At 38.5% G+C, this 17,643-nt stretch overlaps 1 protein-coding gene across 1 annotated transcript; it reads right to left on the minus strand.

The window, feature by feature from the left end:
* Positions 1-6,380: 6,380 nt before the first annotated feature.
* LOC139718598 (scavenger receptor cysteine-rich domain superfamily protein-like) lies at positions 6,381-16,603 on the minus strand. The gene is made up of 7 exons (XM_071630064.1): positions 16,540-16,603; positions 15,005-15,349; positions 11,750-11,986; positions 9,870-10,199; positions 8,587-8,916; positions 7,080-7,397; positions 6,381-6,790 (listed from the first exon to the last, which is right to left on the minus strand). The coding sequence occupies exons 1-7, from the start codon at positions 16,601-16,603 to the stop codon at positions 6,381-6,383; spliced, it is 2,034 nt and encodes a 677-aa protein (XP_071486165.1).
* Between the last annotated feature and the right edge of the window lie 1,040 nt (positions 16,604-17,643).

Below are 17,643 nucleotides of genomic sequence, written 5' to 3' on the forward strand. Positions count from 1 at the left end.
TTTTGTGTCTCCTCAACAATCCCGCTCCTCAATCGCGAGTTTATCCTTTTACTCTTTCAACTACAAGCTATCATACTGCCTCTATCTGAGGCGGCAATTCATATTTATGTAGGCAAAACTTGATATAGTGTGTGTTTTCAGAAATATTACTCCTTATCTATGATACCTTGTGAATAGACTTTGAACTCGGTATGTATACAGGTAAGAGCTGGTAAATTATTGTGCGCTGAAGAAATGAGGTTCTTGACAGGGACGTCAAGAAAATGAGGTTCTTGAGGAGCGTCTTATCATTCAATTTGAAGCAAATGATTAACGTACAATCTGCGTCACGTTTAAAAATAGAGTGAAAATTAGTATTATGTATTTTACAATAACTTTGTTTTCATTTTAAATCATATGGAAACATTCAAAAGATGACATAGCCTCTAGTAGAGACAAAAACGTCGTCAACATCTCTTTAACCCCTTTTTATATGTACCGTTGGATATAACATAATGCAAGATAAACCAAGAAGTATTGGCAGGGGATTAAAGTTTCTCTTTCTCTTCTTACTGCAACCACTTTGGGTTGCAAAAATAAAAAAAGATTGAAGGTTATTCATTTTGCGGTATACAAGTATAGATCCACCTGTTAATTCTAAAATTTGAACTCGGGCTTCATGAACGAAAAATGGCAGGAACATATTATAGGCGTTATATAGATCTTCAAACAAGCATAAAAGGAAGGTTGATCAACGCCTTCAAAATTAAGAAAAAAAATTCGACGACATTGAAACTGATACAAGGAACATTGTAACCGTCTTGTTTGTTTATTGCTATCTTATTGGTTTACTTTTGCGAAACTATGTGATATCACTGTGTGTTTGTTTGTCTTTAATTTGATGCATTGTCATTGTGTGTTTAGTGTTGGGGCGCTGTCGGTACTCGGTATCATTAAAGGGGATGGCTAGCAACTGATCAGTGTGAATCAATGGAAATACTGGGCAATGTGCTGGGGGATGATTGTTCTAATCCTTGTGGGATTCAATTAAGAGTAAATTATCTTTTGTTGTGTGAAAATTATTTGCTTAAGAATGGTCTCATATTCAAGTAATGTGCACTTTAATGCTTCCAGGTTAGCATGCCTGTACAGTGACAGGGCGATCGTTAACGATTAACTGCACATTACATGAATATGAGACCATTCTGAAGCAAATAATTTTCACAAAACAATAGATATATAATGTACTCTTAAACGACTCCAACAATGATTGGAACAATCATCGCCCAGCATTCCCACTGATTGCCACTGATTAGTTACTAGCCATCCCCTTTAAAGAATATAATTATTATTATATATCGTTGTCGCTGTGTTTTTTTATGCACTGCTGATTGGATCTTACAACTTAAAAATTTCTTGAGTTGAAAAGCAAAGAATAAATGAACACAGAACAATTACAGAACCTGTAAACAATCATAACTTTATGCAAACCTTAAAGAGTTGTGTACTATACCCCTTTCTCCTTTCTTCAAAAATCTATTTCATTTTCCTCATTGAATTGATTGCACGGAGTACGAAAGTGATCGCCTGAAAATGAAATTGAACACTCCAAACAAGCTCATCGGGACTATCACATGACTTTGTATCGCGTGAATTTGAATGCACTAGTAGGAACTGCAGTGCTAGCATTTTTGAAATTGAAAGCCAAATCGTCAATTTGATTTGACGGAAACGAAAAGCTCCCCTAAATGAAATTGATCTCTCGGATTCTGAATGTCAATGCTCGAATATTTTTGCGTGCGTGCGCTGTGTGAATTTCAATGAACATTCATGAATGGGATATGGAAAAAGTAATTGAAATTGACCAGGAAAACTTATACAACTTATTAGCAGCAGGGGGATCATAAACATGGTCGTGATGGTAGGGGTGTATTGACTCTATATGTAATGACAACCGATAGACACCATTGGGCGTTGCTGTGTTCTATTAAACCCTTCATAGACTTTCGGGCTTCGGTCCTCTGACAGATCTACAACATAGAATATACTTTGAATAAACAAATTTGTACACTGGTTATGCAACACAACAATGTACATTGATGTTTATTGATTGTCGATATATGGCCATATATACACTCAGCAAAAAAAGAAGAAGATATTTTTATGAAATATTTTGATAAAAATAGATGTATCCAGTACCATAATTCATTTGGCTATCGAATTAGTAGGTCAATTCAAATTTAACTTATACGCATGAGGATTATGTACGAATGATAACAAAAGACCACTTTCACACTACAAGAGACACGACTGAAACGACAAAAACAAGTTTTCATTCTATTTATCTCTTTATAACCTGAAATAAAATCAATGTGAGGAACTAAAGGGGAAAATAAGAATTTTCAGTCAACTCAAACTTCAAATGACATAGGGAGTAAGGGCACAAAGATGATTGAATGAACAGAGTAACTTTACTTTATTGTTTTCTTATTAACTTGAAGACTTCATGACACTAATTCAAGAACCGGCCGTTATGTGCAATTTTCGTAATTTGAGAAAACAATTCAAATCCTAACATTTTGGTTGAAATTGCTCCTTCTCGCATTTCTTTCGAATTTGGATTTCACAGAAGATTCTTCATTCTCCTTCATTATTTTAGCTTTTATTGATCATTAAGGCGTGAAAGATATAAAAGATTCCAGAGGGTCATCTTGTAACTTAATTCGTTGTTTTTTATTGTTAGGTTTGTCTTTTGTTCTTATTTTTACATGGAATAGCAATGAGAAGAACACGCATATATCACCACTTGTTCCATCCATGGTCATACCACAACGCTACATTTATGACATTTCAGTAAAAATTCCTATGAGAAAATACGAAAGCGATCACCACAGATTTGATATAGCTGCATGATCATCACAGTGTACTGCTGAGGGTACTATCATTTTAACGACCTTCAGTTAACACATTCTTTCAGGTTGCAAAACATGCAAAAGGTGACACCGTGAATTATTAGCACCATAACCTATCAGACCTTGGAGAGCACTCCGTAAAGCTGGTATCTTACTGAGCGGCGTACGTAGCGAATTTGAGATTCGTCAACATTTTTGACGAATGTTTGCGAAAATCAAGGTTTTAGCGATATTTAGCGACAATTAGCACCACTTGAGCGAATGTTTGCAAAATGTTTGTGAAACACAGGTGGCGACTATTAGCGACTGTTAGCAAATGTTAGCGACAAATTTGCAACTGTAAGCGACAGTGTTGCAAATATTAGCAACTATTTGCAAATCCCTTGCGACAATTTGCGAATGTTTTGGGACCTGGAAAAGTACCAGGCGATTTTGTATAGCCACACCCATAAAACGAACGTACAAACTGCCACTGCATTGTTGTGACCACCGTTCAAGATAGATTTCCAGAACATGGAAATGAATTTCTGCCAAGAAGATGCCGAACGTGCTGATATCCTTGAAGAGCTGCTTTACCTGGCTGCTGCTACAGCTGTCGTGCAGCTTCAGAGAAAGAAGATGAAGAAAAACAAGAATGGAAGGAGAAAAGAATGACTGTTTTGGGGAGAGTGGTTGTTGCAGAGGATAGACTTTTGGCCAATATGAAAAGGTTTTGCAGCAATTACATAATGGAGATGTCAAGAGCTTCAAGAACTTTCTTATTCCCCCTCACACCTGATCGAATTGCCTGAAATATGACTTGCTATGGCTGGCGAAAGGCATTATTTGAAAAATCGTTTTCAATGGTAATTGGCAATAAATCATATTTACCCTTCGTGTTTCGGGTTCGTACACCTTCTGAACTAACAGTTGCGATTATTCAAATTCGGACGGGATTTTGGAACATGTTTAAAATTTCCCGACGAAATGAAAAATCGTCTGTCATTTGCTTGAATTTGCATCTCTTATTTAGTCTGCTGTGATCGTTCGTTTATCTTTCGTATGCTATCGTCACGCATAGTCCCTCATCGCGCTTTTGCCAAGGAGGGCCGATCTCGATAGAACCCTACACGAACAAGACGATGACTAAATATGACTTGCGCATAGAAACGAAGATAGCCTACTATGACAAACGTATTTTCGCTTGCCTTCGTCTATGCGAAGGGAAACCAAGATTGACTTTTTTTCTAAATTTGAATAGCGATGCATACACGAAGGCAAGTCTAAGAGATACTATGACAAACTATGGATTGCGAAGTGATACGAATACGAGCGAATGACCTGACTAAAAAATTGGCGAATTGACCAGCCACTCACCACGCTTATTTATTAACATTCCACCCGAAAGTTTCAAAGTTTCTTCAGAAAAATGGTAGATGCAGCCCCCCTCGGATTCCAGTATTTACTGGCAATGGCTCAGAATGAAGTTATACATCAGCAGCTGAACCTACACCAGTTCATCAGAGGCCGCTTCAGATGGAGACGAGGCTTAAGACTACGTCGTATCTGGTGAAGGACGTGGCTGAACCCTGCCAGAAGAAGGGCTTTTGAAATCTACGACCAGCTGTTGGTTGAGCTCCGAAGAGAAGACCCTTCGACTTTCAATAAATTTCTCTGCATGCAGGCCCCCTTAACTCTACAATGAAATCCTGGAGAGGGTCAGAGGAAGAATCAGGAGGCAGTACACCTGGTACAGGGAGCCGTTGGAAGAAGGTCTCAAGTTGACAGCTACTCTCCGTCAGCTTGTGTGTGGCACCAAATACTCCAACATGCAGTATTGGTGGAGGGTGCCTGAAAACACCCTATCTGTAGGGGTCAGGGAAGTGTGTCGGGCCATATGTGACGAGTATGCAGTTGAAGTCATGACAGCCCCTTCAACCCCTGATGGATGGAGACAACTTGCTGGTGGATTCTACAAACGGTGGAATTTTCCCCACTGTGTGGCAGCTATTGATGGCAAGCATGTGACCATCAGAAAGCCTCCTCTCTCTGGCTCGCTATACTACAACTACAAAGGCTTTTTTTTTAGTATAATCCAGTTGGCTATAGTGGACAGTAACTACAAATTTGTCTGGTGCGATGTTGGTGGTATGTATATAATACAATAGGGGAAAGGGGGTAGGTCGAGTCAATTTAGAGGTACGTCAGATTTGTTATCACCTCACCTCCATTGTTACTGTTTCAATATTTATTTTATGCTAAAATAATAGCAATGGGGCCATTCATCTCAGTTTTTGCTTGATACCCTTTTTCTTCTTCAAAAATGTGCTTTAAGAATAATTAATAATGTTGAATATTTATTTCACACAAATGATCTTTTGTGTAGAAGCAAAAATCTGAAATTGATTGATTTGTTTTATGATAATGTTGTTATTTTTATGTGTAAATTTTCAATTGATGAGGTTCCTGACATTTTTGTACATATGTTCATAAGAAATAATTCTCTTCATATCTACCCTTATCTCTTCCTTTCATGTTGCGTGGATGATTTCTCTGGCCGCACTGAAATCTGGACGGACCTGGTCGCTTTTATACTCCCCGAGGAGCGCACACACACACGTACGAGAACGCCTTATCTATTCTTTCGTCTTCGTTTCCAATCGCACGCCATATCAAACCACTGCTCATTGTTCGTTCGTCTTATCGGGTCATATCAACCCTTCGCTCGCCTTCGGCCGCAATTTACTCAAAGAAGTGAACCGAAAAATCGTTATACTTTGCATGTCATATTCATCCTCCGCTTACCGTTCGTTAATCACATTTGACTTTAGTTTATAATCGGATGATTTGAAGGCAATTTTATTTGAAATCGTTGAATTCGCGCGCATTTCGTACGTTTTTCCCATTCGTCCCCCTTCGTCCCCCTAATTTCGCTCAGGTGTGAGGGGGCTTTTAGAGTGGAACCTCGCCTGTTTCAGGAGCATATACATAGGAACTATAATAATGGTTACTTGTTCGCTAGCAGTGGCGAATCAAAGAAAAATGTTAGCGACACCATGTCATGATCGTTTGCGAATTCTTACGAGTGTTTTGCGAATGTTTACAACTGTTAGCGAAAATACAAATTCGTAAAGAAATTTTGAACATGTTCAAAATTTCTTAGCGACAACAAAAACTGCTTACGACAAAAAAAAAACTGTTTGCGAACTTTTTTTTGCAACTGTTAACGAACCTTTTGCAACCCTTTACGAACCCAGGCGAAATCCCAAGTTCGCTACGTTTGCAAACGTTCGCCGCTCAGTGAGATACCCCCTTAAGCTGCTGATGCAAGAAAAAGGGAGAACATCATCAGCCACTGCCTGCAAGCAAAGACGTACAAAGATTTTTTCTGACGATGACGCAATACGGACCATCATCAAAACCGAGGATTCTTTTTGATTTTTCCTCAGCTGTCATACAATGATCCCTGAATATCTAAATTTTACGGAACAGGGATTAATAATGTACTGATTAACTACTATCCATTGTCCCAATATCAATAGTAGACATATCCGTTCCTCCTGCTTGTACTGGTGTACCTCCACTAGGATCACTAGTGTCCATGGGTTGCTTGTAAGGAATGGGCGAGTCTGCCATAGCTTCAGAGTAATCAGGCGGTGAGGCCCCATCACTCAACGGGATACCATTCGGATTGTAATATACCGCCCCATTCTGGGCTAAAGCTACAGAGTTAGTGTGCCCAGTTGGCATGGTTTGACCACTGACTTGAATACCTGAAGACGCGACTCGCCACGGTTTCTCCTTCATCGAGCATAGACAGGCGATGATGGCAACAAAGAAAGCGAACGCACCCACGGACGCAATAACTATAAGTGCAATCACCCATCCAAACAATCCAATGTGTTCCCCTGGCTCAGTCACTGCATGAAACAATAAAAAAGCAAGATGTTTTTATGGTTACGTCTCCAACAAAAAAGTGTCTTCGACTCAAGGATTTTTAAAATGAAACTGAAGGACAACAAAGCACCAGACTGCTATCTGCTTTTATCGAACGAAAATGACAACTGGCACTTTACGGAATAATGTAATTGACCTTATTTGCGTTATAATTACCTCGGGATTTCACTTGTAAATATTAAACAGAAGTAAGTAAATTGCAAACTTTCCTTTCACTCATTCCTAGCAAAAAAATTTTGAAGATTTTCTTACCAGCATACGAACAGTATATTCCCACGTCTTCGTAGTGACTACAGTCGTGTGCACCCCAGCCATCGTGACTGCATTCTTCCAATCGCCACTCAGAGCCTGTGCAAGAAACTTCATCCAGGTGGATCGGTCCTTTACCAGCCCCAAAGTATTCTATCGCAGTGACAGCCCCATCAAACCCGAGCTGACGGCAAGCCACCAGCGATTCATTTTTCGACCACCCGTCGTCACAGATAGTACCCCACTGAAAGTCGTGAAAGATTTCGACTCGTCCCTGGCCATACAACGGGCCGCCACGAAGACGTAGTTCACCTTCTTCACCTGCACTCAACGGACATTCAAAATAAAGCAAAGACTCTTGAAAGATGAGTTCCAATGTACAGGGAACATCGGTTTTCTTTGTTAACAGGCAAACGTTGTATTCTCTGTTCTTACTATTTTTGGCGTGGCTTTTGCCTGACTTTGGGGAAAAAGGAACCAAGCCTTCTTCTATGGTATAAACTAAAAGCCGTGCCCTTTTCTACCAGTCTATCAAACACTCCCTATTTGATTTGATTTGATTTGATTTGATTTGATTTGATTTGATTTGATATATTACAATATGCATGCATATACACGTTTCAATTATATGTAAACAGAAAAGTAACATATTATGTAGATAGAGTGACTTTAGTAATTACGTAATACATAATGGCAATTATTATAAATTACTTTCATCATATAATTTCTAGGTATAATAACTAAACATAATTCTGTATTTATGTTTCTGTTAATGTTTCCTGTGAATATTTTGAATAAACTCAAAAACAGAAAACTATAAACCAAATGTATTAATTATCTCTAACATATATCATAACTACATAATATAAATGCATTTATTATAATGTCATGTATTTACTCATATCTGTTTGTATGTATGAATGAATGTTTTCTCTGTGTGTGTATTGTAGTTGTCGTTGTCGATATTGGTTCTGGCTGTCATAAGTTAGGCCACTTGTCTGAAATAGTGACAGTTTGAAAGACTGGCAACGCTTCGCAGACAGATATTTGAACATAGCATAGGAGTTATGATATCCACATTTTTATTCTGGGGACGAAACCAGATCCTTGACCTGTCCCTGTCCTCTGAAAGTGTGCACCAATACCCTGAGTATCATATCTGCTATATTTGTATCGAATGATCGCGCTTTCATTATTTTTCCCTAAATACTTCTTAAACGACCATGCAATGCGTGCGTGCGGTCAGCTATAACCGATCGAAGGGGAATCGCGCACACATTATATAGCTAGTAGATCGCGCAACCACCAGTGCTAGCCGGTGTCAATAATTGTTATGGAGATATAATCTGATTTATATACTTTCATTGGTTTTAACAGGTGAATTATGGCTGGTTTTTTTTTTTGTATATTCTAGAAGTACACAAATTTGATTTCCAGGATATATATTGGTAGATTCTAAGCATTATTCATATCCATATAAGATTGACTTTGGCACTTCCGCAACACTTACCTGTTAAACTCTGCTCAGTACAGTGAACGCCAACATCCTGTTCGTGAAATATGCAGCCGCTGGCACCCCATTCACTGTGGGAACAGTTCGTTAAGGTATGTTCCTTTCCCGTGCAAACCACTCCGCCAATGTGGATTGGCCCGTACCCTGGCCCAAAATCACGGTAGGGCGTCACGACACCTTCGAAGCCGAGCTGATGGCAGACAACCAGAGCATTCTCGTAGGACCAGCTATCATTACAAACCGTGCCCCATTTCAGGTCATGGAATACCTGAAGTCTACCTTCCCAAGAGTTATCCCCGTCAACGAGCCGGACGTCGCCATCTTCAGCTGATATGAATAGACAAGAAAAATAACAACGCCCTGACTTGGCCATTGCATCTCCCTTTCTGCAACTTATCTTACAGCATAATTTCTGATTAAAAAAGTAAAATGGTGGTCTAGAAAATATCCCTGTAGAGTTTTTCAACTCTTCTTCTTGAAGTTACTTCAGAAATGATAACGCCATTATGGACAAATGCACTTTTGTCTAAATCTCTTGATCCTCTGTTAGTTTCTAGGAGATGTTTTAACAAGATGTATACAGATAAGGCTTACATACCGAACTGTTAATTCAGCTACTAAATCGTAAAGTGATCTAACAAAAATCGTTCAGTATCACTAGAGAGGCAGCTTAAAATAAACAAAAGCCATAACATTTAAAATAAATCTTTGAGGGAGTTAAAATAAAATCAAAGGAAGTGGCAAAGGAAAAAGAAAGAAGATTACAAGAAATAGAGCGACTTGCGACGCCATAACGTCACCATGTCACCGGATTCTCATTCATTACAGGTACCAACATCTCCGTTTATTACCATTGGGAGCAGTGATTTTAAAAAAGTTTAACTCAACACACTTGATGCATATGTGTCCATCATGTCAAAATTTCCCAATAGAACCTTAACTAACAAACATACAAACAATTTTGTTGTAGCCGTTGTTTTAACATTTTGTGTATTTAGCAATACTTATCATTGATTATACTGATTACTTTTTTTACGTTGGTCGTTAATATCCCTAACTCACATTAAAAGAACTACTTTGAAGCACTTACGCTGGGTTTTTGTTTCATCTACAAAATATGGGTAAATAAGACCCAAAAAATAAATGTATGAAACTGCAATATTTCATATCTCTCTTTTTTGTCTAATATTCATGCAATTTCCTTTTTGCTTGATGCAATAATTGGTTATATGATCTTCACTTGGAAGTTTAAATAATGTCTCTTCTCAACAGGTACGTACCAGTGATGTCGGGTGGACAGTGCAGCCGCAAGTCCTTGGTGTGTCGACACCCGGTGTCTCCCCATCCATTATGGGGGCAGTGAGAAAGTGCAATCTCGTCCCCTGTGCAGTTCACTTCGGACAGATGTACAGGCCCAATAAATCCTGGATCTGGAATGCTCTCGTAAAGGACTCCCACGCTCGTGTAACCGAGTTGCCGACAAACAACTCGCGTGTTGTAAGGGTCCCATCCGTCTGAGCACACTGTACCCCAGGAGTTACCATGGTAGATTTGCAATTGACCAAATGTTTCTGACGAGTCCCAGGTAAGGCGAATATCCCCTTCCATAGCTGCAGAATATGAGCCAGTGACAGTTGCCATCAATCAAAAACGTGATGGGCGTGTGATATTATAATGATAGCCTTTCTATTGGCTCTTCATGACATTTCAGTGTAAATACACTCAGAAGATATCACAAGATTTTGATAGAAAGTGTGTGCTATGTTCTACGGTCATGGTAATGTGCATCATGTTTAAACATAATGTGAAATTTATTGTGCTAGACCTCACAGCTAATAACTTTCCATAAGGCATAGTTGTCATGTGCGTGTAGGAAACATTGTTTTAATAGTAAACTCCAATATTTAGTAATCGATTAATCTTATGATACTCTGGCAACACACAAAGGTTCCTTACTGGAAAGAACCCTGTGTCCCGTAGTGTGGTCACATAGTAAACTATGTGAAAACGCTCGAATTTAACAGTGCGCGGATTTCACACTGTGTGGTTTGGTTTTCGCAGAGTGTTCACATGGTAATGTTCTTTGTCAAGCTGTGAATTTATGAGTGACAATGTGTTCACACTGTTCAAAAGCTCGAATTTAACAGTGTATTCGCATTGTGTTTACACTGTGTTTCTCACACTGAGGGACACTGCGTTCTTTCTAGCAGGGTTGACACATGGCTATTTGTCAGATTGGCAGTTTAAGCGGTTTGAATCATTTTTTTAATATTTTTTTATTTGATGGAAATGAATAAACTATTGAATTGAATTGATTTGATTTGAACTGTCGATGTCGTCAGCCTGTTGACACAAAGACATTTTTCTGTTTGTAACAGAATATTTTGAAAGTTGCTAACATCATCTGAAACCGGATTATTCTAATATTTCTTACATATGAAGCATTCCCTTATATTTGCAAATTAATGATAACTTAATCACATTTTATGATAATTATGTAATGATAACGAACTCGGATATGACCACAGAAATATAAAGCAAAAATAAGCATTGATTCTACGAAGGTATTTTTGGATGGTTTTGGACAATAAGGAGAACTATACATGTAGAATTGAATTAAATTGATTTGATTTGAACTGTTGTTTGTCGTCAGCCTGTTGACACAAAGACTTTTTTCTGCTTGTAACAGAACATTTTGGAAGTTGCAAGCATCATCTGGAACCGGATTGCTCTAATATCTCTTATATATGAAATTACATATAAAACATTTCCTAATATTTGCAAATGAATGGTATCTTGAATTACATTTTATGATAATTATGATAATATGATAATGACAAACTCAGATAAGACCAAAGATATATAAAGCTAAAAAAGGTATTGATTCTTCGAAGGTATGTTTGAATGGTTTTGGGCAATAAGGAGAACTACATGTAGATCTATGTAAGGTATATATCTAACTGCCATAGGATAATTTTACTTATCGTCATTGTGAGGACGTGTTTTATACAAAGTACAAGCAAGTATTTGTGTCATATTTTGGTGCACATTTTCAATCCGAACTTACCTGAGGGATCTGGCAGTAAAGTAAAGCAATCTACTCCCACGTCTTCACCGCGTGTACATGAACTGTTACCTCCGTCACTATATGTAACGTTACAGCTGACGAGTTCAGTCTCATTCCCATTGCAGTCCACAAAGGAAAGGTGGACAGATCCATTACCTGGTGTCGGAGAGTAGAATTCATTATTCACTCCGTCATTCCCTAGTTGACGACAAGTTACCTCTGCTTCCTCGGGACCCCAGGTCGTACTGCACACAGTTCCCCATTCGTTGTTGTGGTAGATTTCAAGTCGACCGTCTCTAGACGTCGGGCCGTCAGCCAATCTTACGTCACCTTGCAGGAAATGATACAAGATTGAAGCCCAACCACCATATCTCTGTGACTTCATAATTTTCTCGTTTGTCATAGAAGGGATCTACAACATCTCATTGACAGAACAGAATAGGGCCTACTAATCTTACAAATTTGTCTTCATTTGCACTTGTTTGTATGTTTTTTGTTTCTTTCTTCTTGTTGTTTCTATTGATCATTTATGAGTAATAGTGGCGAGAGAGTAATGTTGAGTTAGAAGGCTCATCCTAAGCATCTTTCTTTTTACAAGGCTCATATTGCTGACTGGTCATGATATTGCTCTCTGAGACACAAACATGCACCCTGACCTGTAGAGATGTTTTCCCACGTTGATATCTATCATTAGCAATAGAAAAAAAAAGAAAATGAGATCGGACTATGACAACAACATCGATTAGGGGTAGATAAGGGCATCTGCGTAGATTATTCAGTCACTGAGGTCAACTGGATAAAAATGCCACATATCACTGAGTAATTCTGTGAAGGATTCCCTTTGGACCAAAAAGACCAGGTTGATGCAATCGCTCTTGACTTCTCAAAAGCTTTCGACCGGGTGCCCCATGAAAGACTTTTGTTAAAACTCCATCATTATGGTATTAGAGCTCATCCCCTTGACTGGATCAGATCCTTTCTCACCACTAGGTCACAGAGGGTTGTTACTGATGGTGTCTCATCTGAGTGGACCCATGTTTCTCAGGAGTTCCACAAGGGACAGTCCTGGGGCCTCTCTTTTTCATCTCATTCATCAATGACCTCACAACTGACATAACATCCAAGATAAGATTGTTTGCAGATGACTGTCTCATTTACGTCCCAATCCGTAACAATTCAGACCACCATGCTCTTCAACAAGACCTAGAGACCGCCTCCACCACTGGTCCAGCATATGGCAGATGAAATTCAACACTGAGAAGTGCCATCTTCTCTGATTCACCCTGCGTCATAACATCCTAGAAGGAAATTACTCATTGGGTAACTCCCAACTCACAGCCGTGCAGAGTTATAAATACCTTACTTTCACCCACAATCTTTCATGGCAAACCCATGTTAATGACATTGTTTTTAAATCCAACAAAATGCTAGGTTTAATAAAGAGGAATTTAAGACGTTCTTCGCAGAAGATACGACAGAAGGCTTACTTCTCCCTCGTGCAGCCACGACTGGAATACTGTGCCACCGTCTGGAATCCATTTACAAAGAAGGATGTATCCAGAATTGAGACAGTACAGCGACGAGCTGCTCGATTTGTCCTGCAGAGGTACCACCACAGGGACAATGTGTCCGATATGATCTAACAACTTAGTTCTTCTCTACAAAATAAAGGACAACAAGGTAGCCGTCAACGCAGACCATCTCTTGACACCCATGCCCTACACAAAAACTAGAAATTATCATCCACACAAGTGCAAATCCATACCTGCACGAACCCGGCTATACCAGAACTTTTTTTTTTTTTTTGTCGAGGACCATACTGGCATGGAATGCGCTCCCCGCTTCCACATCAATAGCAGCCTTTTAAAGGGTGCGCTCACATCACTCAACCACTAAATGATGTGGCCTTTTTTTTTACTTGCACCTTGTACTATAAGCACCGTCTGTCTGCACTGCACGGGACACTCACAAGTCCCCTCGATGCTACGTTCAGAGTGATAGGTCCTGTCGAGCACCGTAGTAGAATTAGAAGTATTATGAGTAATTATATTGATGTGAGAATGTAATGTAAATTTCTTTCATGGAAGAAATCCGTGGGACAATATGTATTCTTGTTGTGGACAAAAAAAAATGATATGTAACTATTTCTCGAGAGCTGAACAGGCAATAACGGGACAACAAGTAATTTTTTTTTTTTTACATTCAACAAACTAATATCTGATTTAAAGTAAACAAAAATGAATTTGAAATTTCAATTTAAAACTACTGAATCATTCGCATACATTGTTACTTGTAGGTTCTTAATGTTCTTAATGTTTAAAGCCGTTGTAACAAAAGCGTTTTAAATACTTTCTTCGGTATCAGAATTATTTTAAAAAAATCAACAAAATGAGAAAAATTGTCTCATATTTTTCATGTGTCAAACATATTTTACCGAGAAGTATTGATTACATTTTTTTCTCTAATGATTTTCTCAATTCATTCATGACGGAGAAAATATATCTCTTCCGAATCTTTAGGTACACTCATACCTTATGAGGCCTGTCCGAGGTCTTCCAAATTTTTTTATTGACTTGTAACGTAGTAGCTCCAGGTTTTTGTCTCCAGTGTTTTCTTCTGTCATCATATATTGATTGGATTGTGGATATCAATTCCGTGCTGGATAGATTTCTTACCAGGACTTGGCAAACTTTGATACATGTATTACAAACCGTTCTTTCTCAGCTCAAAATTATTTTTAAGTTCGAAATTATGAGAACATGATGATATCTAAGTGTCATAATTGTGTTCAGTCCTCTTAAACGATTGCTCTTGTGGATCAAACTTATCAAAATATACACATTCACTTCAATTCATTTCAAGTCACAAATTGCTAATGGTAATTTTCGTATTTACTCGTCAAATTCTAATGCTTAATTTGTTATCATTTCATTACCGCCTTTGAATTTCGCTGGATATATTTTCATCAGAAAAGAGTTGATGGACTTAGTTCCTTTTGATAATCATGTACAGAGTCAAGAGGAAATGTGCTGATATTTGTCAATTCTATTGAGAAACGGCATTTCAGTCTTTGCCAATCAAAAATTCAGTCATACATTTTGCAGTTGTAAGTTCGTTGAAAACATTCTGCTCGTTAAGTACATCACCAGCAAAGTAAAATGAATAAATGAATAAAGTATAAAAGGAAATAAAGAGTAAGTAATAAGAATAACCTTCATTTTTTAACATCTATGAACAATATGAAAATCAGCAAGTACCGATTATTCGGTGTTTGCAGTGGCCATGATAAAAATCCAAGTCGCAATGTGTCAACCAGTTGCATTCACCATTTTTTTTTAAGATCCTCACCTTCGTTTTGCTCTACATAACACCTCACGCCCGCGTCCTCGTAATGTATACAGTCCTCAATACCCCAACCCCTGTGTTCGCAGTCCGTTAGTTCTGTTTCATTCCCGTTGCAGTGTACGTCATCTAGGTAAATAGGCTGATCAGGTTTTCCTCCGCCAAAGTATGCATGTCTGAAGACATCGGTGGCGTTAGCAAAGCCAAGCTGTCTGCACACGACCGTTGCATCGGCTATATCCCAGTAATCGTCACACACAGTCCCCCACTGAGAGTCGTAGAAGATCTCTACGCGCCCCTCGTAACTTCCTGAACCATCGACAAGACGTACTGCGCCTGTTTCTTGAGCACCTGTACATGACATTTAAGAAAGAATGCAACCAGATGGACTAGAGTGTTCGCGATGTTCATGCCACCCAGTATGACGATAATAAATGGAGAAAAGAAGAAGCAGTTGTAACTTTGTTAATTCTTCACTTCGTGACAGGAAAGCACCGAATCATCATACACTTTGTGTCGAAACTTCCGTGGGATGATGCGCGTTTTCCGAAGTGTCGTTGATCCGAAAATGAAATATCGCTAGTAATTCTCAGGGTTCGTTAAAAAAGACGCAATGAGAAATAAAAAAAAGTAGCATAAAGGTTCGCAGCAACAAACCTTCAGAATATCGAACTTTCAGTATCAGAAAATCTTATTTCATATTCGGATTAACCGTTTAAATAACGAACTATAATCAGTTCTATACGTCCCAGAATTCTCAAAGCCCAAACTTTGAACAGGTTAGCAGTGCCAGTCAAACTATCAGAAATTGTTTTCATTTTGGAGCCTCCTCTTTCAAAGTTAAGTGAATCTTTACATAGGGCCTGATGGGTGCTTCTAAATGTAGTATCCTGCATCAAAAATGTGCATGGTCTTAATTGCGAAATGGCTCACAAATCACGAATACAACGAAATGTTTGGGTATTTTCCTTCCTTCATTCTTACTTCTTCAAGGAGAAATTTTGGTGGTGGATTTGTGAGAGAGGTTTTCTCTTTACAAACGATGCATTATCCTTGTCATTTGGATACTGTCCAAACACATCCAAATAAACTTGCCGAGAACTAGACTTTCATAAATCAACATTTAGTATTTTAAGGCCTTCTTTTGTTAAATTCTTCTCAGAGTCAGTAACGCTTGTATTACCTCAATATAGGGCAGAATAAGTGGGATTTCTTTTTTTTTATTTAAAGTTAATCGAAGGTGGTACTTGAATTGCTGATCCCTTTGCAAAATGCAACAGAGCTAACTAATACAGATATACGCTTATAAATCATTTTTCAGCTACCTGTTAAAAATGCACAGCCGTCGTATGATCTCCTCATGATGAGCAATCAATTTGTGCTGCACACCTATAGCTCAATGGTTCAGACAGCAATACACCCACTATTGATATTGCTTTTCTACTTTTATTTTTGTGAGTCTTTGTATTTTTCCGTGTCTACTCTACTCACATACGGGTTACATAGATTCGATGAGAGATTCGATTCACAAGAGCTCTTACCAACATCTGCAAATGTCATCCCGCAAAGAAGAGCCAGAAAGCATGCTTTGACAGATTTCGGCATCGTGTCTTGTCAATCCAGTGTCTGTTCTCTACCTCGTACCTCAATGTTAGATGAGTGAAATAAACTACTGCCTCCTTTAGAGCGGGAATTCATATATATCATAACGCATACAATTTGCGTACAGCTTGACGTGATATGTGTATAAAGAAATATTATCGCTTTTCTCTGGCATTTCGGGCTATCAAAGCTTGATCCTGTGTAGATGGGAAGGGTACGCATTTTATCACAGACCTCTTCCAAAGTCCACATACCTAACCTGAAGTGTGCCGTATCTTCCATTCTCTAGCAAATGAGTAACTCATAACCAGCGTCGTGTATTAAAATAGATTATTGTTACCCATAAAAACAAAAACATGCCATTAAGTCGGGAAACCTTGTTGTTGTTGTTGTTGTTGTTGTTGTTGTTGTTTTGTTTTGTTTAAATCATTACCTTCAATATACCAAAATCATTTTCTCCAATGGATTTTTTAAAGATAAATGTAGTGTAGTAGTATTTGTCATCATAGAATACAACATCCACAACAGCCGAATTTCGATTCCATGACTAAGCCATACACCCCGACTCGTACACAGACACACGAAGATACACACACACACACACACACACACACACACACACACACACACACTGAAGCGCACCCACACAGCACTCCCACACACGCTTAGTCCAGTGCGGGGAAACGGACAATTGAAATATTTCCTTGATAGCATGACGAAAGTTCTCACCATCAGCTCAACTAGTCTTGTTTTCTACTAAATTTACTTGTATATAATTGATAATGTGATTTTGAGTGTCTCTTTATTGTACTCCAGAAAGATAGTGAATAGAATCTTCATCGCATGACATTTGCTCAAACAAAATATTGAATGTCCCTGTTATCTTCATTTATCTCGCACTCTGTGTTTGTCTATCTTTCTCTCTCTCTCTCTCTCTCTCTCTCTTCATCGATTTAATGACATAGTTAACTGTGAGAATGAACAAACTGAGGCTTTTTTTCCACAACTGATTTTAGGATATTAAAGATATGCTTCTCTCCTCT

The sequence above is a fragment of the Diadema antillarum genome, unplaced genomic scaffold (genome assembly GCF_040938485.1).
Source record: "Diadema antillarum isolate AM-2024a unplaced genomic scaffold, OU_Dant_1.0 scf00000097, whole genome shotgun sequence".
Classification (NCBI taxonomy): Eukaryota; Metazoa; Echinodermata; class Echinoidea; order Diadematoida; family Diadematidae; genus Diadema; species Diadema antillarum.